At 44.6% G+C, this 25,976-nt stretch overlaps 1 protein-coding gene across 2 annotated transcripts in view; it reads right to left on the bottom strand.

Annotated features, from left to right (window-relative positions):
- The window catches only part of EMILIN1 (elastin microfibril interfacer 1), a 112,943-nt gene that overhangs the window by 31,947 nt on the left and 55,020 nt on the right, over positions 1-25,976 (bottom strand). For both annotated transcript variants that reach the window (XM_063441830.1, XM_063441831.1), the window contains one exon: positions 23,265-25,445. In XM_063441830.1, coding sequence (XP_063297900.1) covers positions 23,265-25,445 — 2,181 coding nt within the window. The remainder of the gene's footprint in view (positions 1-23,264; positions 25,446-25,976) is intronic.

Below are 25,976 nucleotides of genomic sequence, written 5' to 3'. Positions count from 1 at the left end.
AAAAATATGGAAACTGTGTGTATGTGGTTGTATGTGCATTTGTCAGTATGTGTGTCAGTGTCTGTATTTGCCAGTGTGTGTATGTGGTAGTGTGTGTCTGTATGTGCATTTGTCAGTATGTGTGTCAGTGGCTGTATTTGCCAGTGTGTGTATGTGGTAGTGTGTGTCTGTATGTGCATTTCTCAGTATGTGTGTCAGTGTCTGTATTTGCCAGTGTGTGTATGTGGTAGTGTGTGTCTGTATGTGCATTTGTCAGTATGTGTGTCAGTGTCTGTATTTGCCAGTGTGTGTATGTGGTAGTGTGTGTCTGTATGTGCATTTCTCAGTATGTGTGTCAGTGTCTGTATTTGCCAGTGTGTGTATGTGGTAGTGTGTGTCTGTATGTGCATTTGTCAGTATGTGTGTCAGTGGCTGTATTTGCCAGTGTGTGTATGTGGTAGTTTGTGTCTGTATGTGCATTTCTCAGTATGTGTGTCAGTGGCTGTATTTGCCAGTGTGTGTATGTGGTAGTGTGTGTCTGTATGTGCATTTCTCAGTATGTGTGTCAGTGTCTGTATTTGCCAGTGTGTGTATGTGTATGGCAGTGCATATATGTATATATACACATACATGCAGGTATTCAAATGCCAACACAACATACAAACAGCCCCTGTATTAAAACGTGAACACTACACACAGATATACCGCAGCTTTCAAATAGTATTAATACATACAAACACGCAACTGCATTCAAAAGCCAACACTACACACAAATACACCCTTACATCCAGACATACCAGACATACACACTACATACAAATCATGTTTACATGCAGACACAAATACAGCTCACAAATCCAACCTTGCAAAGATGGTCAAACGGTAGATTCCAAACTGGCAGAACATTGTGGCCATTGTATGACAGACAGGATCTACCCTTTGATCAAGAGATGATCATACTGCATCAGGGCTTTCTCTGCATTAGTTTCACCACTGCAGCATGATGTGAACCGGCCACATCAAACTGCGACTGACAGTAGATCATGATCTCCCATCACCTGTTAACGTCCTATGTCTTGTGTGACAATTGCCAGCTCTAACTGCCAATAATAGATGCACACGACCTATTGGGGGAGCTGCCGTCTGATAATCTTGTAGCCTTGCAAGTGAGATGTTCGATAAGGTCCACCCGCGCTGGCACGACCACAAGCCACATGTTGATGTTTGAGACAAAACAAAAAATGTAAAATGGCCCAATCGTGTAAAAATGGGGACATAAATTATATGATTTGAGATGGAGCCGTAAGGGGAACCATGAACTCTTACATGTGGACAAGAAACTAAATAAGATGGAGGTTGAATGATGTGAGAAGGGGACTGTTAAAGAATAAATCATTTCATGTTTACATCAGCTACCAGATGCTCAACATTATCTCCAACCTTAAACCCAAACTCACTGTGACGAAACCAATCTCGCCACATTGTATTGGAGGAGCCTGGTTGCCCGCCTGCTGCCTTTGGACTACGGCCCCATGACATATTGCTCTATAAAAACTATATTTGGGCATGTAATAATGTATTTGGCTGCTACTGGCCCTTTAAAATCATCTATGAACAGATTGGGACTTTTGGGACTACTGTCCCTTTAAGACTGTGAAGCATATTCTAGTGTACTGCCTGTAATATTGTATATGTATTCATGTGTTAAGTTTAACCTGGGTGATATGTATGCAGCATTCATCTGATTGTTCGGTAGAATCACTCCATTCATTATATTGAGTGAAACTACCGAACAACCAGACCACCCAGGAATAAGTGTGCCTCCAATTACAGTTTGCAACAATGTTGCAAACGGGTAATTGGCAATCAGTGTAATGTATTCTTTGTCCTCTGGGTGGCCGCCATTCGGGAAACAAACACGTGGCGGCGGCCATCTTAAACTACCGAACAGCGGTGTTTTGCCGTCGAGTGTCTGGAACTAAAATCGGACACTTGACTAGGCAAACACCGCTGAGACCTCCATACTTCCAGAAATTCGTATGGAAACTACCGAATGACCCGCCGTTCGGTAGAAAGAACCCCACAAACAAGGGAATTCATTCAAACCCTCTCCAGGCTCTATAACACAGGCAATTCGTCTGTTTTCATTGCCTTGTTTGTGACCGACCGCAGGGCCAAAATGCATGGAACTGTTTTCGGATACTTTACCCATGCGGTCGGTCAAATCTTTGGAAACCCATATCTGCCGAACTGTTCATCCGAATGACTTGAATTTTGGATATGTTTCCCCCCTGAATAAGGGCTATCCAGCGATGCTGGATTTAAAGGTGTACCCCCTGTTTTTGGGGTACATCCAGAACTTGGCTGGAAAAGTGTACCGGATAATTGGGTTTAATGTTATCTGAGGGGAGGGGATGTGTGGGCTGAACCATGTATGTGATTGGTTATTTTATGCCTCCCCCTGGGTGGGGCCTGTATGTGTACTCATGTAATAAAAACCAGGCTGGGTGCCCCAGCACCTCAGACCACTGCTTGACCCTCAACACGGAGCCTTGTCTCGTTCTTGGGGGGATTCACTGTATGCTGTTGGAGATTGATTGCTAGGAGTGTAAGCTGATGTCTGCTTTTCCTATTCATCTGCTAGCAGCTATTTGTGAGGTTCCAGCTGGAGTGCTGCCTTATTCATCTATATCCAGTTCGTGAGTTTTGGTGCTTTTACAGTAGCTGTGCCTTTTTGGGAAAAGGGGATTATCGCCTAAACGGATGTTTCCCCTTTTATGCTGAAACGGTCCGTAACACTCACTTTAAAGCTCAGCTCCACCATTAAACAAACATCATTCAACATAATCTTAATGGCACAATCATTTCGCTCTGCTTGTCTTTGTCACTGTCCACTTATAGCATCTTAAATGTAGTTAGAATGGACTGTGGGTGTTGGTTAGTTAGTAAATAGTTAGTAAGTCTCTTTATATACAGTTGTGCTCAAAACTTTGCATACCCTGGCAGAAATTGTGATATTTTGGAATTGATTTAAAAAAAAATATGACTGGTCATTAAAAAAAATGTCTTTTAGGGATCATACGAAGCCAATTATTATCACATCGTTGTTTGGCTCCTTTTTAAATCATAATGATAACAGAAATCACCCAAATAGCCCTGATCAAACGTTTACACACCCTTGAATGTTTGTCCTTGTTACAGACACACAGTAACACACACAGGGTAAAAAGGGCAATTAAAGGTTAATGTGACAGAACCGTCTATCTTGGGATTATGTTTCTCCTCCCTCCATTCGTCTGTTTGTTCGGTTATTTCTTTGCCCCGTACAGCCCCCTTGTTTCTCCACATTGTTTCCCAAACGGCTACTGATTGCTGGCGTGTGCAGGCAATTGACTACCCAGTATCTGCGGTTAACCGCAGCTTAATTGATTGTTACTGGGTGGTCGCGGTTACACATAGCCGCCACACGATGGCGGTGTTATGGAACTCCCCGGGCAGGCAACGCTGTTCTGCCCATCTTCAGTACACCAAAAACTGACACTTTTTCTTCCAAGCACCGCTGAGCTACCAGCCTACGGGTCTTCAGCTCCATTCGTGAACCGAACGGCGGAGTATTCGGGACTTTGTAATGTAAAACTCAATCTATGTGAAAGTATCCAGATAGCTATGCCATGGAGCCTGTTCGTGGAATTAAAGACTTTGGCTCCATGGCGATTAAACTGTATTCGTGTGGTATGAGTGCCATTCACCTAAGCAATCTGGGGATATGTTACATGTATATATTTATTGTACAATTAAAGTAATTCTCTATCCTGTGATCACCGCGTGTATAATGGCGATTTGCCTTTGTCCTGGGAGATAATTGAATTACTTCTCAATTATCTCCAGGGCAGAGGAGAGTAAGCCAGGATGCATTGTGGGACTGTATTGTGAATGTATGTCCTAAACTGATACCTGTCTGTCCTTTGTTACAGTCTCCCATTTGGTCCCCTAGGGGAGTGTCCACCAAGTGGGAGACCTGCATAAATACTGGGCGGGTAGTCCTCATTAAAGCCAGTTCTTGTTTTACCCTCAATACGGAGCTTGGTCTCGTGATTGGGGGGATTTACTATACGCGGATAGAGACTGATTGCTGGGAACGTAAGCCGCTTGGATGCTATATTGGTTCGTCTGTTAGCAGCAGTTCGTGGGATTACAGTTCGGGAGTTTGGAGTATTATTAAGTATGCTGTTCGGGAGATAGGCGCATTCCCCTGGTTCCAGTTCAGGAGTTTGGAGTTCTAAAACAGCCGTGCCTGCATTTCTGCAAGGGGAAGCTCTCCTAAGCGGCGGTTTCACTCCTTTATGCCGGGAGTGTCTTAACAGTTAATTTCCCACACCTGTGGCTTTTTAAATTGCAATTAGTGTTTGTGTATAAATAGTGAATGAGTTTGTTAGCTCTCACATAGATGCACTGAGCAGGCTAGATAATGAGCCATGGGGAGCAGAAAAGAATTGTCAAAAGACCTGCGTAACAAGGCAATGGGACTTTATAAAGATGGAAAAGAATATAAAAAGATTTCCAAAGCCTTGAAAATGCATGTCAGTATTGTTCAATCACTTAATAAGAAGTGGAAAATGCAGGGATCTCTTGATACCAAGCCAAGGTCAGGTAGACCAAGTAAGATTTCAGCCACAACTGACAGAAGAATTGTTCAGGATACAAAGAAAACCCCACAGGTAACCTCAGGAGAAATACAGGCTGCTCTGGAAAAAGACAGTGTGGTTGTTTCAAGGAGCACAATACGACGATACTGGAACAGAAATTAGCTGCATGGTTGAGTTGCCAAAAAGAAGCCTATACTGCACCAATGCCACAAAAAGCCTGGTTACAATATGCCCGACAACACCTTAACACGCCTCACAGCTTCTGGAAAACTGTGATTTGGAGTGATGAGAAAAAAAATAGAGCTTTAGGACAGCCCTAGCAAGTTGGAGACTGTCCCGGGTAATTCACTCACCTGGGACAGTCATAAGGAGGCCACCTTAGGCGCACCTGTCTGGAGGACAGAGGATTAGTGTGACCAGCAGGAGGGAAGCGCATAGCGCTCCCTCCTACCAGTCACTCAGTGTAGCGTGGCCGAGTGGAGTGCGGTACATGAGCATCTGTCTCCTGTACCCGGCCGGACTGACAGGAAGTGATTATTAAGAGAGCACTTCCTATTCCGGCCTGGTACAGGAAACAAGCTCCTGTACAGCGCACTGCTCGGCCATGCTAGACAGGGATGTAGGAGGCACCCAATGGAGGGCAGAGGACCACTAAAGGGGGGGGAGAGGGAGGGGCGAAGACCACTAAAGACTGGGAGGGGTGGGTGGGGGGGAGAGGAGAGGACCATTAAGAGGGAGAGAAAACCACTAAGGAGAGTGTGGCAAACCTAGCTGGACTATAATATGGGAAGGTTGTCTGTAGGCTGTACTGTGTGCTATGTATATTTTGCTGTGTGTGTATTGTGCTATAGTGATTTGCATGCTGGCAGCCGTAAGCTACCAGCATACAAGTACTTAGTTCGGCGAACAGTGGCTATCTGGGCTGTTCGCCAAACGAATACGGGCCCCCCTGATAGATCACACACTTAGGGTCGTGTGGCGCTTGTTAACCGATTGCAACAATGTTGCAATCGGTAATTATAGGCTCTCCTGGGTGGCCGTCGTTCGACTACCGACCATGCGGCGGTCGGCCATCTTGGATAGTCTATTCTGCAGCGGTGTTTGGTCATCGAGCGCCTGGAACTAAAAATGGCTACTCGATGATGCGAACACCGCTGCACTTCCAGGCCGTTCGGGAGCCCGGTTTTCGGTAGAATCGTTCCCCTAAATACAATCGACAGATTGAGGGGAACTTCCATACAGAACAGTATTTGTTGCGGCGTTCGGTCATTTCAGCTGGGATCTGAGCGGTATTCTCACAAAAGGTGCGCTCATACCCCAGCTATCTACCGAACGTTCGGTTACCTCAATGTACCGAATATTGTCTAAAATATGTATTTTAAAGTAAATTGTCGGTTTTGCTGCACGAGGGGATAATCCACTTAATCGTCCATTTTAGTGGGAGTATCCCTCTCGTGCAGCAATGCCTGTTGGGAGAATTACAATGCCTGATGGGAGAAATCCCCTGAATTATCTGTAAGGAAACCCCTTGCATGGGGAACTGCTTAAATATGCAAGCTTGTGAATAAAGCGAGTTAGTTGACTCCCAAACTGTGTTTCGTCCGGTTATTGGGAGGATTTGGGGACTTGCATTACTTTTCAGCGCTGACTGTGGATTTACCTGTGAAACCAGCGGAGATTGTGGATTCTAATACTGCCCTCCGCTACAGAGAGGTGGGTAGGGGGAGTGAAAAACAATAAGGAGGGGGTAGGGTGGGGTCATAGAAGAACACTAAGGGACAGGGGAGAGAAAGAGAGACCACTAAGAGATAGAAACATAGAAACATAGAATGTGACGGCAGATAAGAACCATTCGGCCCATCTAGTCTGCCCAGTTTTCTAAATACTTTCATTAGTCCCTGGCCTTATCTTATAGTTAGGATAGCCTTATGCCTATCCCACGCATGCTTAAACTCCTTTACTGTGTTAATCTCTACCACTTCAGCTGGAAGGCTATTCCATGCATCCACTACCCTCTCAGTAAAGTAATACTTCCTGATATTATTTTTAAACCTTTGTCCCTCTAATTTAAGACTATGTCCTCTTGTTGTGGTAGTTTTTCTTCTTTTAAATATAGTCTCCTCCTTTACTGTGTTGATTCCTTTTATGTATTTAAATGTTTCTATCATATCCCCCCTGACTCGTCTTTCCTCCATGCTATACATGTTAAGATCCTTTAATCTTTCCTGGTAAGTTTTATCCTGCAATCCATGAACCAGTTTAGTAGCTCCACCAAAGGACCGGAGTAAGAAGAGGGGGAGGGGGAGTAAAAAGAGGAAGGGGGAGTAAGAAGAGGGGGGAGTAAGAGGAGGGGGGAGTAAGAAGAGGGGGAGGGGGAGTAAGAAGAGGGGGGGTTAAGAAGAGAGGGAGGGGGGAGTAAGAAGAGGGGGTAAGAAGAGGGGGAGGGGGGAGTAAGAAGAGGGGGAGGAGGGAGTAAAAAGAGGAAGGGGGAGTAAGAAGAGGGGGGAGTAAGAGGAGGGGGGAGTAAGAAGAGGGGGAGGGGGGAGTAAGAAGAGGGGGAGGGGGAGTAAGAAGGGGGGTAATAAGAGAGGGAGGGGGAGTAAGAAGAGGGGGAGGGGAGGTAAGAAGAGGGGGAGGGGGGAGAGGACCCGGGAGCTCAGCCTGCAGCTCCTCTGGGTCCTTCTTGCGCAAGCACAAAGCATTGCCGCGGTTACCACAAAAACGTTACGGCTCTTGCAAGAGTAAACTCTAGCCCTGGAGCTACGGGCTAGAGTTCACTCTCAACACTGTGACCACCAGGGTGTCAGGATTCACACCGTGATCTCCAGACTGCCAGACGGGGTCGCCCCTTTATTGCCCGAAGAGGGATTTGAACCTGTGTACTCTGCAGTTCTGGACATGCTGTAAGTGCAGAACCTCCCATCTGCACAGTTGCGGGGCTCAACATCTCCCCTTGGTGGGTTAGGCTGCCGCTGGAGAGAGGGTTTAACAGGCTCCTCTCCCTGACACTCTCTCTGCTGGTGGAGAGGGGGACCAGCTGTCTCCCCTTTCATTATTTTGTCCTGCTGCTGGGGTGTGAGACTGCCGGTCTCTGCTCCCTGCAGGATACACTGCTGCTGGGGAGGAAGGACGACACCTTCAGCTCCCTGGGGTAAACACTGTCGCTGGGGAGGAAGGATTGCACCCTCAGCTCCCTGGGGTACATACTGCTGCCGGGGAGGGAGGATTGCATCCTCAGCTCCCTGGGGCACACACTGCCGCTGGGGAGGAAGGATGACACCTTCGGCTCCCTGGGTTACACACTGCCGCTGGGGAGGACGGACGACACCATCAGCTCCCTGGGGTACACACTGCCGCTGGGGAGGAAGGACGGCACCTTCAGCTCCCTGGGATACACACTGCCGCTGGGGAGGAAGGATTGCACCTTCAGCTCCCTGGGGTACACACTGCCGCTGGGGAGGAAGGACGGCACCTTCAGCTCCCTGGGGTACACACTGCCGCTGGGGAGGAAGGACGTCACCTTCAGCTCCCTGGGATACACACTGCCGCTGGGGAGGAAGGATTGCACCTTCAGCTCCCTGGGGTACACACTGCCGCTGGGGAGGAAGGACGACACCTTCAGCTCCCTGGGATACACACTGCCGCTGGGGAGGAAGGATTGCACATTCAGCTCCCTGGGGTACACAGTGCCGCTGGGGAGGAAGGACGGCACCTTCAGCTCCCTGGGGTACACAGTGCCGCTGGGGAGGAAGGACGGCTCCTTCAGCTCCCTGGGATACACAATACACAATATTTTATTGTATTTAGCTACCATGTGGCTAATGGAGTTTTGCCTCTGTCCTTGGAGATAATTGGACTACTTCCCAATTATCTCCAGGATAGAAGACTCTGTGGAACTGTTTTTGGGCAGAAAAGCCATGCTTCATATGGTCACAAAGGACGTTGATCTAACTTTTGACCCACTGGACCAATTTGTATGAGACGTATGTTGGTATTTGGAGTATGCTGATTCTGAAAATGTAAGTTTTATGTGAATGTGATGTATACTTTTAGAGTTATGAATATTGTGTAAAACTGTGTATTTCCCTGCCTGTGATAATTAAGTTCGACCATTGTGTTCAGTAATTATATCACAGGCAGAGGGGAGGATTTTGTGTGGGAGTGTCTGAGTGTATTGTACGTATTGATTGGTTGTTCTGCAAAACCCTGTGGGCAGTACTATGTGTGTAAAATGTGAATAAAAGAGGCTGTATGTGCCAGCACAGTCAGTTCTACTTCACCCTCAATCTAGAGTCCTGTCTCTTATTGGGGGAATTACTATATCGCCACAAGGATTGCTATGCTCTGCATGCTCCCTTGGATAATCACTTCTAAGCTCTTTTAAGAGCTTGTTCCTGCTTCACTCTCTTGGAGGATAGGTTCACCCACTGGAACCTGGAGCCTTGTCGTAGGTTGATATTTTTATTTTAAAACTTGTTTTCACCAGCAGGGGACTGCCTGTCAGTTCAGGCAGTGCCCCTGTTTGCATGACTATGGACACTTTTTGCTCTTTTAGAGCGGTCACATGGCCCCTGGGGGTCCTAATTTTCAGAGGGGGGAATGTCCCCCCCATAGAAGAAAAACACAGATCGCTGGCGGGGGAACGGCGGCAATCGGGTAAGTACATATGGAGGGAAGGGAGGGAAGGGGTTAATTGTTAAAAAAATATATATATTTTTTTTCTTTTTCTTTTCTTCACTGAGTGCCTCGACCCTTCGAAGCACTCAGCACAGGCACAGCATCAGAAGCCTGCTTGATGGCTTCCGATGCTCTGCCTCACTGCTGGGCGCCATGTGGGGCAACCTGGAAGAGATCACCCGGCGGCCTGGCAGTGAAGGGGGGCTATTGCAGGATGCCTCAACTTTGAGGGGGGCTATTGCAGGATGCCTCCACTTTGAGGGGGGCTATTGCAGGATGCCTCAACTTTGAGGGGGGGGGGGTATTGCAGGATGCCTCAACTTTGAGGGGGGCTATTGCAGGATGCCTCAACTTTGAGGGGGGTATTGCAGGATGCCTCAACTTTGAGGGGGGTATTGCAGGATTCCTTAACTTTGAGGGGGGTATTGCAGGATTCCTCAACTTTGGGGGGGGGGGAGTATTGCAGGATGCCTCAACTTTAAGGGGGGGAATTGCAGGATGCCTCAACTTTGAGGCATAGTGCAAAACCGTTAGAGCATCTGGAAGCGATCATGATCGCTTCAAGCGCTCTAGTTCGCTGCAGACGTATCAGATACATCCGCGGCCATTTAGGACCATTTTTTGTCGGACGTACTTGATGCGTCCGAAGTCCTTATGGGGTTAAAAATGGTACACATATTACCAATTCTCCAAGGGTATGCAAACTTTTGAGCACAACTGTATATATTTTATTTTAGATAACCTGGACATTATTTTAAATAGTAATTATTTCTGGTTTTATGATTCCTTTTACCTTCAACAGAAGGGCAATGCCATGGGGACGAAGGTAGAGCCTAGCTACGCTAAACTTTTCATGGCCGACTGGGAGGATACTTTTATCTGGTCTAATCCTAACTGGAGCTCTAATATTATTTTATACCGCAGGTATATTGATGACCTGTTTTTTATATGGGAAGGCACCCATGACAATCTTAACCACTTTTTATGTTTCTTAAACAATAACGATAGGGGCATTAAACTAAACACAGACATCAGTACTAACAAAGTTACATTTTTAGGTTTAGATATCTATATTGATAATAATTAGCTGTTCACAAAAACTTCTTTAAAAAGGTTCACACAAACAAATGTATTGATTCCAGCAGCTGCCGTTACCCTCCGTGGCTAAAAATCATCTCAAAAAGCCAACTAAAAAGACTAAAACGCAACTGCAATAATAACGAGGTATTTAAAGCAAAGCTCATGACCTTAAAGAATAATTAATAGAAAAAAACTACGATGAAAAACACATAAACACTTTAATTGAAGAATTTTTTAAAGTTGACAGAAACCAATTTCTACAATACCAAAACACCAACAAAGAAAAAAGAAATCACTCTCCCAGTTGTGCTGGACTATAATAACAAAAGCTTTGAAATGAACAAATTAATTAGAAAACATTGGAACATCCTAAAAGAAGACGAAATTCTAAAAAACATCCTACCAGAAAGACCTAAAATTGGGGGGCCCCCAATCTAAGAAAGGGTCTCACCAAAAATTACACCAGAAATATTACTCAAAACATACTTTTTTAATCAACAAAGAGGGTTCTTTAAGTGCAAAAGATGTCTGGCATGTAAGAGCACCAATAATGAGAACACCGAAACTACCGCGTTTAAATCCAAACATTCACCAAAGGAGTACAACATAAAATATTGTATTACTTGCAACTCAAAAAACGTGATTGATCTATTAGAATGTCCGTGTAAACTGCAGTATTTGGAATTACAACAAGGAATCTCAAAACACGTATCGCAGAACACTGCAGAAATATTAAAAAAGGCTTTTTAAAGCACTCTGTGTCCAAGCATTTTCTAACCCACAATAAATACCCCAGTTGCCTTAAATTCTATAGAAAAAGTTTCTCCCTCCCCAAATTACTAGGCAGAATAGAAAGGAACTGGGTTTTCAAACTTGACACTTTGGTACCTAGAGGGTTAAATGCGGATTTTGACCCTTTTAATTCCTTGTCATTTTTTGTATATTTCTGTTTTTTACCTTTTTGCAAAACCATGGTATGTTTTACTTTTAGTTTTATATGTCTGATATCAATCTGCATTTTGATCATCAAGTTTTTTACTATTCATCTGCCTTTACTTTTATTTGTTTTTCTAAGTTTTGAAATCACTTAAAATCAAATTCAGGCCATTATTCCTTTTTCACATCTTCTTAAGATTGCCTATGATATATGTGGCGTACCGCCTGGAATCCCAACCGGGTGCCTCCGCCAATTGCTGCTTCCTAGTGCTCACCGAGTACTTCCAAGCACCCCACCAAACACCATCAGCACTGTAGTCCCCACTTCCAGTGTTACAGCTTGGTTGGGGTCTCGCTGTCCTCCACCCACCCTGGACCCAAGACCAGGATCCAACTTTCAGTGGGCGAATCTCTCCTACTCCAGAGAGCTTAGCAAGAACAGCTCTTAAAAAGGCTAGTGATAATAATCCCAGGGGAGTATAGTGATATAGCAATCCCCAAGGTAGATACAGCCGTTTCCCCCACACATGAGATAAGACCAGTGGTGTATTTAGGATTTGTGCTGCCCTAGGCAGTAAGGTGCTCGGGCACCCCCCTTAATTTAAGTTTTCCCCACCCCTTCCAGTCAAGGCCGCACTTTGACTGACAGACGCACACACTCACTGATAGATGCATACACTCATTGACAGACACACACTCTCATATACACTGACAAACAATGTCAAACACACACACACTCACTGATTTGACACTCTGATAGACAGACACACTCTATTACTCGGACACACACTGACAGACGCACACTCTCACTGACAGATGTACAAACTCACTGACCGACACATACACACTCACTGACCGACACATACACATTCACTGACCAACACACACACACACAGACATTCACTTAGACACACACACTTACAGACACACACACACACGCATTCACTTACACTTACACACACACACACACATTCACTTAGACGCACGCACACACACACATTCACTTAGACACACACACTTACAGACACACACACACATTTGCTCACAGACACACACACAGACATTACTACCAACACTCACAAATGTTTTGTTTTGTTATTATTTTAAATCCACCCAGCCTCCCTGGGAGAGCTGGAGTGGATTCCTTACCTGCAGTCCAGTGGGGCTGCTGGTCGGGCAGGCAGGGGGTAGACAGGTTGAGTAGGCTGCGAGGAAGCTCTAATGTTCCTGCTCAGCTCCCTCGTGCGCGCGCCGCTTAGCAATGCCGGGAGCCGGTCTGACGTCATATTCCAGCTTCCGGCTTCATTTAGCGGTGCGGAGGGAGCTGAGCAGGAAGAGCTCAGGTGAGCATGCTCCCCCGCTGCCAGCCTCGGGGGGGCTCAAAAGTGGCCAGCTCTTGATCCCCCCAGGACACGAGGCAAGCAAGGGATCTGCCTGGGCATTTGGGGGCGGCTTTTTTCCGTTACCTTAGATGAACTTAATGTATTCCACGGATAGTTTCCTCTACGGTTGTTATATTTATCTGATGCTTCTGATGATAATACCTTGCCAATAGTTAGACTATTCTGGAATTACCATATTCCAATATTATGACCAATTGGAACAGTTGGCAGTCTTTTTACCCTTTTTGACACTGGATACCACAAACGGTACAAAGATATACGTCGGGGCAAGCTTTTTACACTTCCTACTAAAACATTCAACAAAAACCTTTTACTATTATCAACTAAAGTGTTACCACACTCAAGGGGTTAAAATATACAAAGCTTTGGCTCCACCTACTACATTACATCCATTCATGGATTGGTGAATGGATATCCAATCAGGGACAGAGGCGCCTGTAATGGATCACCTGGCACCCCGACTGGGTACCTCCGTTGAAGGATGCTCCTAGCGCTTCCTGAGGGCTCCAAGCACTCCAGCCGACACCATAACCACCGTAGACTCCTCCAGAGAGCAAAGCAGGAACAAGGTCTTACAAGAGCTTAGTAGTGATTTAGCAAGGGAGTATGACAAGCATAGCAATCCCTTGTAGCAGATTCCCCTAAAAAGAGACAGCACTCCAAATTGAGGGTGAAGTAGAACTAACTGAGCTGTGGGCTTATTGCTCTTTTATACACATTCTTACACATTAGTACCACCCACAGGGTTTTGTAAAACAACCAATAAACACGTACAATACACTCAGACACTCCCAAACAAAATCCTCCCCTCTGCCTGTGATACAATTACCTTACACAATGGGTTAATATAATTATCACAGGCAGGAAAATACACAGTTTTACACAATATTCATAACTTTAAAAGTATACATCACATTCACTTACAATTTCCGAATCAGCATACTCCAATTACCAACATAAGTCAAAATCATAAAAATTGGTCCAGTGGATCAAAAGTTAGATCGACGTCCTTTGTGACCAAATGAAGCATGGCTTTTCTGCCCAAAACCAGTTCCACAGAGTCTTCTAATTAATCCAATTATCTCCAAGGACAGAGGCAAAGCTCCATTGAACACATGGTAGCAATAAAATACATACAAATATATAACTGTGCAGCTATTGCATAAAACAGGTACATTCAACATATCCCCAGATAGCTTAGATCTGAGCACACATTATTACTGAATGGCGCTCAGATCACATACATACAGTTCAATTGCCATGGAGCCAAAGTCTTTCACATAGTCTTTTGTTATACGAATGGGCTGCATGGCATAGCTATCTGGGGTATCACTGTTCAAATAGGGAAAGTACCGAATGACCCGGCTTTCTCGGTCCCATCTCCCCCTGCCATCTGTGGGTCTCTCCAGGACCAGTCTATAAGGTCCCCTACTTCTGCAGCAGGTAGTGAAGCAGGGGGTACCTTGGCCACGTTTTCCCAACTGTAGGCTGGCAGGTCTGGATCCGCCACCCAGTTTTCCCGTCCTGCATCCATGCTCTGCGGCTGACAAGAGTTTAGTAGTTCCACATAGTCCATCTCCAGCTCTCGTTTCATGGCAGCGAAACGGCGGAGGTCTTCTCCCAGTCCAACAGATCTCGGGCCCTGTAACATCTCTACCCGGTAATGCAAGATAGCCCAGTTCCGTGACTCTGCTGGACTGCCGAAGTCAACGTCTTCCGCTAAGGCCTTCCACAACAGGCCAGGGCTAGTGTAGTTCTCCCCCTCCGGCTGGATGCCCTCTGCCCTCCACGTCTCTGGCTGGACATGCACCACCATCGTCCAGGCTCAGTTCCTTTTTCCACAAGGTACTCAAGTTGTCTTACCCGTTCCCCTCTGGGTTGGTCTCCCAGAAGCGGCATCCGCCAGGCCATTTGTTCCTCCAACTGGTATGCGACACCAGGAAGGCGCTGCTGCCGTTGATACTGGACTTCCTCCAGGGCATCGTACCATAGTTCTTTCCGGGCAATATCTCTCCATTCCAATTCACTCTCTTCCTCAGGTGTGTGTGCTGCCCAGGGGTCTACGAACCCCATTTTCCAAAATCTTTCTGTAGACAGGGACGATGTATGAACATCGGCGTCACCCTCAATTTGTAAATCCACGAACGGTGGGCAATACATCCCAGGGGCCATAGTCACAGGGCTGGAGGCTGGCAATCAGTCTTCTCCAATGCCCAGTGGCGAGGCTGGTTCTGCCACAGCACCTTATTTAAACCTCTGCCTCACTAGATTCCGTTCCCCTGGAAGAGCCTTAATGGCGAAACGTGCGTTGGGACGTTACTTTGTATGGTTTTGGTACAGATGATAAGGGTATATGCCTTGACACCTTTAGATTATTCCACCCATACAAGCTTTATTTTATCTTTTATTTCACTATTACTTTTGGTTTTGTTTTTTGTTCTGTGGTCTTGTTTGACGAACTGCATTTATTTAACCATGAGGAGGGGGTTTCTAGCATTTTTTAAGGGGTGCCCTCGAAGGCACAGCAGAGTAGGGAAGCAAGTCTTTCCAATATTAACTTTCTCTCCTTAGAAAACGACTTTGATCTTTTGCAGGACTTATAGCTTTGCTACAATACATTCTATCCGTAATCTTCTAACCCCTTCTGGTTTATTAGACTCGCTACATATGTGACTTACAGCCTGTATTTACAATTGTTGCAGACCTTGTATTTTCTCTTTGCAGTATTCGATTCAAGCTTCTAACTCCCAGTGAGATATTACCAGACCTCCATTTTTCTACTTTAATTATTATTTATTTTTGTCCATTTACTTTTTCTGAATATGTATTTAGACAATATTATTTTGATACTTAATATATTCTCACTCAATATTCTTTGTCATTTTGGGGAATGTATTTCCCCTAATATAGGCAGAAGTATTATATTCATTCTGCTTAAAACTTTATATATTTCCACTACATTTTTTATACAATACTTATTAAAAGTTACATTTTATTTGGGTTACTCGCTTTACAGAGGGGCTCACCTACTAAATGGTTTACCCATTTGTTTTTATTTTCTATCCTTTGGTTTCCCCTGCAAAGTGCCTTGTTTGCCTTGTGTAAGATACGTCCCTGGATGAGACTCTATGTTGAGGGTAGGCAGGAACTCTTTTAATGGTAGCCATAACTGGCCTTATATGCAAGTCGCCATGAAAGGGGCACTCCCCCCTGGACCTAAGAGTAAACCACTGCAGAATAAAACACACAATTACATTGGCTCTCAGGTGCAGGACACTCTCATACATAATAAGACAATCTGTGACTTCTGTCTGGGAGATAATTGAGTCATGAACTGAACTATAATGGATTCAGGTGGATTGGCGCTAGTAATACAAGTAGAAAAATGCAGCAACCCTAGTGTGACAGAACCATCTGTCTGTGAACTACTTCTATTCCCCTTGGTTTCGTCTGTTTGCTCGGTTAATTGCCTGTCCGTAGCCCCCGTTCGTTTATTTCCTTAACTCCCGAATAAACTGCCGAACGGCCGGCCACCCAGCATGGAAGTGTGCTGCTGGTTAACCTCTTGGCCCCATTCGAACGTTGTGGTTAACCGCAGACACCTCTTAATTGTCAAAGGTAGGCTGGGTGGTCGTCGTTCGTATGCCGACCACGAGGCAGCGGCCATCTTGGATGCACGAATGCCCAGAGGTGTTCGTCGATGATTCCCTGGAACTAAAAACGGACACTATTTCTCACGAACACCGCTGAAGCCGTCGACCTCCCTTCCCCGTCTTCCGGCATACGAACACCGGTCCATTCGGTACTTTTTCTGCATGAATGGACTTAACCCAGATAGCTATGCCATGGAGCCCATTCGTATACCGAAAGACTATGTGAAAGACTTTGGCTCCACGGCGATTGAACTGTATGTATGTGATCTGAGCGCCATTCGGTAATAATGTGCGCTCAGATCTAAGCTATCTGGGGATACATTAAATGTGTATGGTGCATTCAGTATTTTTCCTGTTATACATTTTTGTGTGTTTTTACTGTTACATGTAAAATGGTGATTTGCCTCTATCCTTGGAGATAATTTGATTACTTCCCCAATTATCTCCAGGATAGGGAGGAGGGTCATTTCATCTAAAGGGGAGTGTTTATGCCTGAGTCACTGTGATTGGCTATTGTATTTTTATTGTCCCAGTTTTCCACCAGGTCCCCTAGGGGAGTGTCCACCTGGTGAAAAGCCTGCATAAATACCGGACAGGTATCCCACATTAAATCAGATCTCTGCTTAACCCTCAATATGGAGCTTGGTCTCGTACTTGGGGGTATTGTCGTCCTCAGCGGTATTAACCTCTTTTATACCTGGGTATACCGTAACACCTAGTGTCTATAGTCACTCACAAGACATTTACAAGACACCATAAACAATAATAGAGAATAATACACAGTACCGGGTGCGAAATAATAAATACCAAACACACAGTGAGTGATACTTATGTCAAAGATGACCTGATGCTCTACCTCTGGTTTGCCTGCAAGATATAAATAGCTTACATAGCATAATATTGTATATGTAAAAACTGCTTAAAATACAAAGGTAATGGGTCACTCGCATTATCCAGAGCCACGTCTAGCAGGCTCTGGCTATGCTGGCTTTTCTGCAAATAAGATTGCTGCAGTAGAATCTTGGTCCTCCACAAATATAACACATGGAGTCTCAGTAGGTGTTAGGTAAACTTTACTCCGACCAAAATGCAGAATACAGGAATAACCAAAAAAAGATATAGCAGCTATATAAAAGTCCATATTATGCACCCGAGGAAGACCTATATGGTTGAAACGTGTTGTGCCTTATCGGACATTATAACATTATAAGTGTCCTATAACCTTTTGTTATACTTGGTTTTATATTTTAATATCTCCAAATAAAGTCAATTATTTTATACCACCTTGGAGATTCCAGAGCTATCTTTGAAGATTTTTATCCAGAGGACTCACACAGTGATATCCTAGATGGGGATTATACCACCTAAGCCCATAGGGATTGAGCAATACCTGTATTTGCTCTCCGTTTGTAAGTATATCTTGTTTTATTTTATTTTATCCTGTTCAACACATACAGAGAGCACTATATTCTGTTTTTATTTCTTCCCATCTGCTGGCAGCGGTGGGATGGTACTTCATCTGAAAAAAAGAAAGCTGTTCCCATCTCATTCCCTATCCTACCCCACAAACCCTCTCTTTTACACTACACACATACACAATGCATCCCCCCCCGCACACACACAGAAACATACAATGCATTCCTACTCACACACAGACACACCCGAAACACACAATTCATCCCTTACGTTCTCTTACATAATTAATGCACCCCTTACAGACACACACTGCATTCAATTACATACACAGAAACAAGCCTTGCACCTCTTACACACACACACACACACACACACAGAAACATACAATGCATTCCTTACACGCAAACACACACTACATCCCCTATAAACACACTACATCCCTTACACAAATTGCACACATAAAACATCCCCAACTCATGGATGGGCCATGTAGGTGGATTTATTGGTGGGCATTGTAGGCGTATGCCCCCTGGGGGCCCAGACCTTGAGCTGTGTAAGGGGCCCTAAAAAATGGAGCTGCTTCCTGTTCGTTAATTGTTGTGAGCACTGTTAAAAACAGTCTCCAGAGAGCCTCTTCTACACCAGACCTGTGGAGCCAGACTGAGCCCATCATCAGCCTCTTGTCCTCAGCTGGTGGTAAGTAGGCAATCCAATATATTATTAGTGGCACTAATCTCTAATTTACCTCACATTAAATGGATATTATAGTCACCAGAAGCACTACAGCATAATGTAGTGGTTCTGGTGTCTATAGCCTGTGCCTGTAGGCTTTTTAATGTAAACACACTGTCTTTTCAGATAAGACACTTTGTGAAGACTGGCGTTGGCCCATATGGCATAGCATATGGGCGGGGCATTGTGATGTCACATGGTGGGCTGGACATATGGGGGGGCGGCAATTTTTTTTTTGCCTAGGGCGGCAAAAATCCTTGCACCGGCCCTGGCAGGGCCCATATAGGGTAGTGGAACAGAAATGTGACACTACCTACGTTATCGGTCTCTGCTCGGGGGAAGGAGTTAGACGCATGTTACATGTGAACATGCTGAAGCCCTACCACGAGCGGACATAGGATGGTAGCCCCTATATGTGCTCCAGCCTCGGAAGATTTTGATAATCTTCCCCTGCCTCATTTCCTAGAGTATGGAGTTGGGGCAAGGTCCATAGATGAGGTCCACTTAGGGGACCGACTAACCGGGGAAGTACACAGGCAAGCGCAGCAGATGCTGTCTGAAAAGAGAGATACATTCTCTAATCTACCAGGGTTTACCCCACTAACCACTCACAGAGTAGAGACTCCTGACCAACAACCTTTGCGACAGACCCTGTACCGAATTCCCGAGGCGGTTCGGGAGAATATGAGGCAGGAGATCCATGAGATGCTCCAATTAGGGGTAATCGAACTGTCGAAAAGTCCTTGGGCTTTCCCAGTAGTGCTCATCCTGAAGCGTGACAGAACCACCCAGTTCTGCATGGACTACAATGACAAGACGGTCTCGGATGCGTACCCCATGCCTCGTATAGACGAGCTCTTAGACAGGATGGCTTGTGGTCTGTACATCACTACCATAGATTTGTGTAAGGGGTACTGCAGATTCTGTTAGCGACAGATGCTATTCTCAAGTCGGCATTTGTCACTCCATTTGGCCTAAACTAATTTAAGGTAATGCCATTTGGAATGATAAATGCCCCGGCCACTTTCCAAAGGATGGCGGACCAGCTGTTAAATGGCCTCCAGGATTATGCTTGCGCATACCTGGACAATAAAGCCATATACAGCAACACTTAGGAGGAGCATCCGGTACATGTAGGAGTGGTATTAGATAAAATCACGTAGGCAGGGTTAACATTGAAGCCCAGCAAATGCCACTTAGGGATGGCAGAAGTGCAGTACCTGGTACACAGAGTAGGTTGTGGGAATCAGAAGCCTGAGCCGGCAAAGCTTGAGGTAGTAGCTAACTGGCCCCTACCCTGCACTAAGACACAAGTGATGGCCTTTTTAGGGACTGCTGGCTATTACCGGAAGTTTGTCCCCAATCATATGTGCCCTAGCTAAGCCCCTTACTGACCTCACCCAAAAGAATTTGCCCTGACAAGTAAATTTTACCCCAGAGTGCTAGCAAGCGTTTCAAGCTCTTAAGAGCGCTCTTATAGATGCACCCAGTCTGGCCGCTCCTAATCCGAATAAACGTTTTCTCATCCACACAGATGCTTCTATGTTTGGATTAGGAGCAGTGCTGAGCCAGGTCGGGGACGATGGCGGAGAACATCCAGTAGCTTACCTCAGCAGAAAATTACTACCCAGATAGGTGAGCTATGCCATCTGGTAGTAGTGTCTGGTAGTAGTGTGGGCCCTCAAAAAGCTACAGTAGTGTCTGGTAGAAGTGTGGGCCCCTTAAAAAGCTACACCCATACATATATGGACAACAATTTACTTTACTCACAGATCCCAACCCGTTGTTTTGGCTTAACCAAGTCGTTGGAGTCTGGCCTTACAGCCTTACTATTCACTATAGACCCGGTAAGCAGAATGGGAATGCCAATGGGTTATCACGACAGACAGAACTGGAGAAGTGATCTGTGAGTACTCCCCCAGACATCCCCAAGCCAATCCATGAGGATCAGACTGTGTATGCCGGCTAGTTGTTAAGGGGAAGCTGTGTGGTGGAACTTTTTCCGTTCGGGAGGACTTCATATGAACAATATCCATTCATCTCCCGTACAAGGATCAACCCTGTACACCATTAGAATGCTCACACCAGCAACTTAAGTGCGAAACCGCAAGGGAAGAAATTAATGAATGCTACCCCAGGGTGGCCGCCTTTTCATATAATCGAACGACTTGGTCGACAAAAGAATGGCGGCCATCTTGCCTTCCAAACGTGGGCAGTGGTATTTGGTCGTCGAGTGTCTGGAACTCTTTTCAGCTAGGCACTTGCATGAACGCCGGTAAAACTTAGACCATTTCTCCTCCAAGAGAGTGAAGCAGGAACAAGCTCTTAAAAGAGCTTACTAGTGATTAGCTAAGGGAGTATGCAGAGCATAGCAATCCCTTGTAGTGATATAGCAATTCCCCCAATCAGCATACTCCAAATACAAACATAAGTCAAAATCATACAAATTGGTCCAGTGGGTCAAAAGTTAGTTGGTAGTCCCTTTGTGACCGTCTGCAAGCATGGCTTGGGTGTGGTAAGCCAATTACCTCCAGCATACAGAAAATAGCTCTATTCACAACAACAGTAAAAACACATAAAAATACATAATTCCTATTATACTTAACAGAACCACCACATTCAACCTATCCCCAGATATCTTGGATCTGAGCGCTCACTATATCCGAACAGCGCTCAGATACCACAAACCACAAACACAGCTCAGATACCACAAACACAGTCAAATCGCCATGGGGTTAAACCATAGCAACAAGTTCCAACTGGTCTGGCAGTGTCCCTGGGACAACGCCCTGCTGGAGAACAATAGACAGGAAACGGGGGGGGAGGGGGGGGCACACCTTCTCATGTATTCAAAGGGGCAGAAAAAGTGTTTCAAAATCCAATAAGCCCAAATAATGTATTTTAAGGGCAATAAATCCCAGGGGCCATAGTAACATGGCAGGAGTCTTCTCCAATGCCCAGTGGCGAGGTCGGTTTCGCCACAACCTCTTTCCCTGGAACTGTTTTGGGCTAGTGCCTTGTGTCTGGCCGGTCAAAACTTTACCTCAATGGCATTCCCGTTTCACCAAACCAATCTGAGTGATCTTTGGATATGTTATACACTCAGATCGGGGCTATCTGTGGATGTACTTTTTGTGGGGTTTCTGTGGGTGGTAGGGACACTTTTGGACTACTGTATATTTTGTATGGAATTTCTGTACCTGAGAGATAATTGGATTATAGGTTTTTCTCATGCAATTGTGACAGTAGTCACCATCACCTGGACCTTCAGACAGACTATTTATGTAGGTTGTTGGACTTTTCTTATGTTTTAGTCAGCCAGTACCCATTATAAGTGCAGGGTGTGTGCAATGTAATTGATTATAATGTGTGTGTGTGTGTACTGTTAAATGTTTTGCCTGTTCGCCTGTACTGCTGAGGATTGCTACCAACTAGGTGGATTTGTCTATGGAGCCGGTGTAGTGCCCTCTGTTGGTAGCAACAGCAATATGCACTAACTGAATAGCAAGGCTGGTTAATTTGCATAATTAGGTAGATCTGCATATTGCTATTTCTGCAGGCAGGAGAGGTGTTTTAGTTAATTATTGTCTTTCCCACCCTTTTATAAATATGTAATTATGTTACTATAAGTTCCTGTATGTTGTCTAATGTGATTTGACTGTTTGTATTTTTATTGAGTTATCACAATCTTGATGTAATACTCCCCTCTGCCTGTGATACAATTATCTCAACACAATAAACTAACTTAATTATCACAGGTAGGAAAATACAGTATTATAAAACATATCACAGGGACCCCAAAACATTCAATAACCCCATAACAAATATATCATTGGAACCGGGGGATCTGGGTGGACCACATATCCAAAAATTCACCCAGATCCGTTCAGTAGTTTGGAACATACGGTTTAATGCAGATTCCGCAGAACATATACAGACTATATGATAAATAATTACTGTTAAATGTGTCCCCTGTTCTGTAGTTTAAAACTCCTGAACGATGTCGTTGTGCACCAAATACCGGCGAGATGGCACCGTGTAGAAAAGTCAAAGCAGTGTCTGTGAGATAAAATGGCCGCCATCCATTGTTCTCACCATGTGCTTCATCCATTGTTCTCACCATGTGCCTCTGATACATGAAATGGTGGCCACCCAGTAACTGCACAGTTTGTCTGGTAGTCTATCCAGCCGAACCAACAGATGAAACACATGGGGAACAGTGCAACAAACAAAGGGAATCATAAAACACATGGACAATAGTCATATTTGTGCACAATTTCCAGTTTTGTCACAGGGCACAAATAGTGTTTTCAAATGCCATATATCCCAGGGCCATAGTCAGAAGGTAGGAGGCGGGCAAGCAGCCCAAGAACACGTGGCGAGGTCTGTTCCGCCACCGGGCTAGTCCCAAGAAAAATATAGAGATGTGTTGATTACATTTTGGGTATTATGTGCTATGGGTGATGGGGTTAGTAAATTATTGTTATTATTATTAATATTTCTAAAGCGCCAACAAGTTCCACAGTGATGTACAATGGGTGGACTAACAGATACGTAAATGATTAATAAGTCTGGGAGTTTTAACTAGTGTATTATTAAGAACATTTAAGCAAACATCTGCAGGAGGGACGGGTTTGTAAATCGTATTGCAGTGAGCTCTTGGTATATGGAGTAGTTTAGTAAGTGGAATCAGCAAGGTCTTTCTAGCTATATACAATCAGATTTACATGCAGATTTCTTACCCATAAAGTCCTGCAGAGTAAAGTTCTGGAACTCAGATGACAGAACCAGCATGGAGCTATTCAAGCTGTTCAACCTGCGGTTTATGCCATTCAGTTGACTGTTGTGTAACTTGTCAAACCAGGCACTATGAGTCCTGACGGTACTGTTTATCTCATGTACACAGTTCCACAGGCCAGAAACATGTTTATTGAGATTTTCTTTGATCTTGTGAAGACTCCCTGATACTGTATCAAGTTTAAGGCACACATTCTCAAGCTTTGAAACTCTGTCATGGAGCCCCCCTGCAGAACGTCGGCAATCTTGTGTCTCTTCAAGGATTGTGCTCCATAACCTTCTCATCTCTTTTTGTACTTCTTCAAGTTTCTCTGAGTTTTCTCCACTGTGCACTGTCACCTCCACTTGCACCTTATTTATCTCAGAAATGATTTTGTCTTTTGTTGTTCCAAGCTCAATTATATCTGTTTGGTGTTTCCCCACAGTCTCTTGAAGGTCTTTAATTGTGTCATTTAAGGAGCTGAAGGTCACAATGATGTTTGACAATTCTCCTTGCATTGACTTGAGTTCCTTGTTTGAGCTTCCTCCAATGACACTAAAGCCATCTAATGACTTGTTGAAGCTAGTGTGTTCCTTTCCCTCCTCTGCTTTCTTCTGAATGAGTTGGCATGTGCTCCTGCATTCCTCAACCTGTTCTTTCAGCTTTCCCACCTCTTCCTGCAAGTTGGAGCATACCTGCCCACAGCTTTTGTAATCAAACTGTATCATTTTAGTAAGAGTCTTTAGACCATTCTCCATATCAATCATCCTCCTATTGGTCTCATTTTGATAATTATCAATCTCTTTATTTGTGGATTCATAAGTGTCCATTCCTGTGAGGATGGTGGTTGTGAGCCTGTCTTCTAGGTCCTCCAAAACAGTAGAGATATTGGTCAAGGACCCCCTGTTGTCTTCTACAACTACCTTAATGTTAGTTAACTCAAAGTCAAGACCTTGAAGTGTATCTTGCAAAGAGTTCCCTGATAACTGAAGATCATTAATGTCTGAGCTTATGATGCGGATCTTGTCTTCGTTTCCATTCACCCTTTTTTCCAGTTCAGAGAAAATCTTTTTTATTTCTGAGTTACTGGTGTTGCATTCATCAGCACAGCTATTCATTGTGCTAGTTACCTGTCTTCTCAAGCCTTCAATTTCCTGAAGTGCATTCCTAATACCAACATTGTTCTTCCCTTGCTGATTCTTTAATGAAGTGATATCTTGACCAAAGCTAGATATAGTCTGAAAGATCGAGTCATCAATCCCAGAACTGTTTGCTAGCTCAGTCAAAAGTGTATTTATCTTCTTCTCATTGCTATTTATGCGGTTTTCTAAATCATCCCTCAGTTTGTTGATTTCGTCTTGGACATCATCCCGATAGTGGTAATAATGATCTTCAAGACTCCTCTGTGTGATGTTCATCCTGCCCTCAATGTTTTCTAGACGAGTATTCAAGTTCTGGTCTATCTGGGTGACACTTTCTTTGTCAATCCCACCGAGTTTGCTTTCTAGATGCACAGTAAGAGCATTTACAGATCCAGACAATGTTTCAGTTTTCCTTTCAGTTTCTTCAACTTTTTTGCGCAGGTCATTTACCTCTGAACAGCAATCCCTTGAAAGCCGTGTGTTTAGCTCAACCACATGGGCCTGAATGTTATGCACAGCCTCACGGTTCCTTTGGTCTATAGAACTGATAAGCTTCTCAAGCCCTCGAATGTTATCCCTTTCTTCATTCTGCTGGTTCTGGAGTCCTTCCACTCCCGAGAGACAAGCAGAACAGGACTGCTGCATTCTCCTCTCCACCTCTTTAAAGATATCCAGGCGCAATTCTGTCATCTTCTGGCTTACTGAGCTGTCTGTGCTGCTTGGGTGCTTGGTGTCTGCAATGTTTATTTTACCCAGTTCATCATCATGAAATGTGATTCTGTTGTCAAGCTCTGTTAACCTGCTCTGTATATCAATCAGTGTATCCTTTATCTCAGGTTGCCCATTGGCTGAATCTGCAAGCTGCTTCCCATTAAGGACCAGTTTTATCTCTGTTTGGAATTTTTCATTCATGCTCTGCATTGTAGACTGCAGATTCTGCAGCTCCTTGGTTAGACGATGCACCTTATCTTCAAGTTGCTTTACTTTTTCTGAGTCACCTTTACCTGGAGATGGAAGATAAAACAATTAAATTCACAGCAAATGCTTTAAATATACAGAACACACACACACACACACACTAAAGGGGCCAACGGCTCTGGTGAAGCCATATAACCTTTATTCCAGCATTGGGTCAGTCTTCAAGGAGTAGCCACCTATAGTAAAGTCATCTATAATGATGACTTTAACCCAATTCAATTCTTCTTTTAGAGAAGCATATGGGAGAGAAGACCCATGTGTGGCAATTGCCATGCTTCACCATGACATGAATGAAATGCTTCTCTGTGAGAGACATCAAGAGAGAGTGTTTGGCATCGTTCTAAGGTGCCTAGAGCACTGTCAGGCTCACAACTATTAGAGGCATGGTATTGGAGTGTGGTAATTTATATACAGGGATACCATACCCACCATGTTTTCAGGGACATCTATCATGTATATATATTGATGGGCAGCACATGAAAAGGGTTGCCCTTTAGTTTGTAGAATCCAGAAGAAGATGCATAGGATTAAGTAATTAGACAATGAATCCTGCAGAA

This window comes from Pelobates fuscus, chromosome 2, assembly GCF_036172605.1.
Source record: "Pelobates fuscus isolate aPelFus1 chromosome 2, aPelFus1.pri, whole genome shotgun sequence".
Taxonomy (NCBI): Eukaryota; Metazoa; Chordata; class Amphibia; order Anura; family Pelobatidae; genus Pelobates; species Pelobates fuscus.
This window is presented reverse-complemented; position numbering and strand designations above follow the sequence as displayed.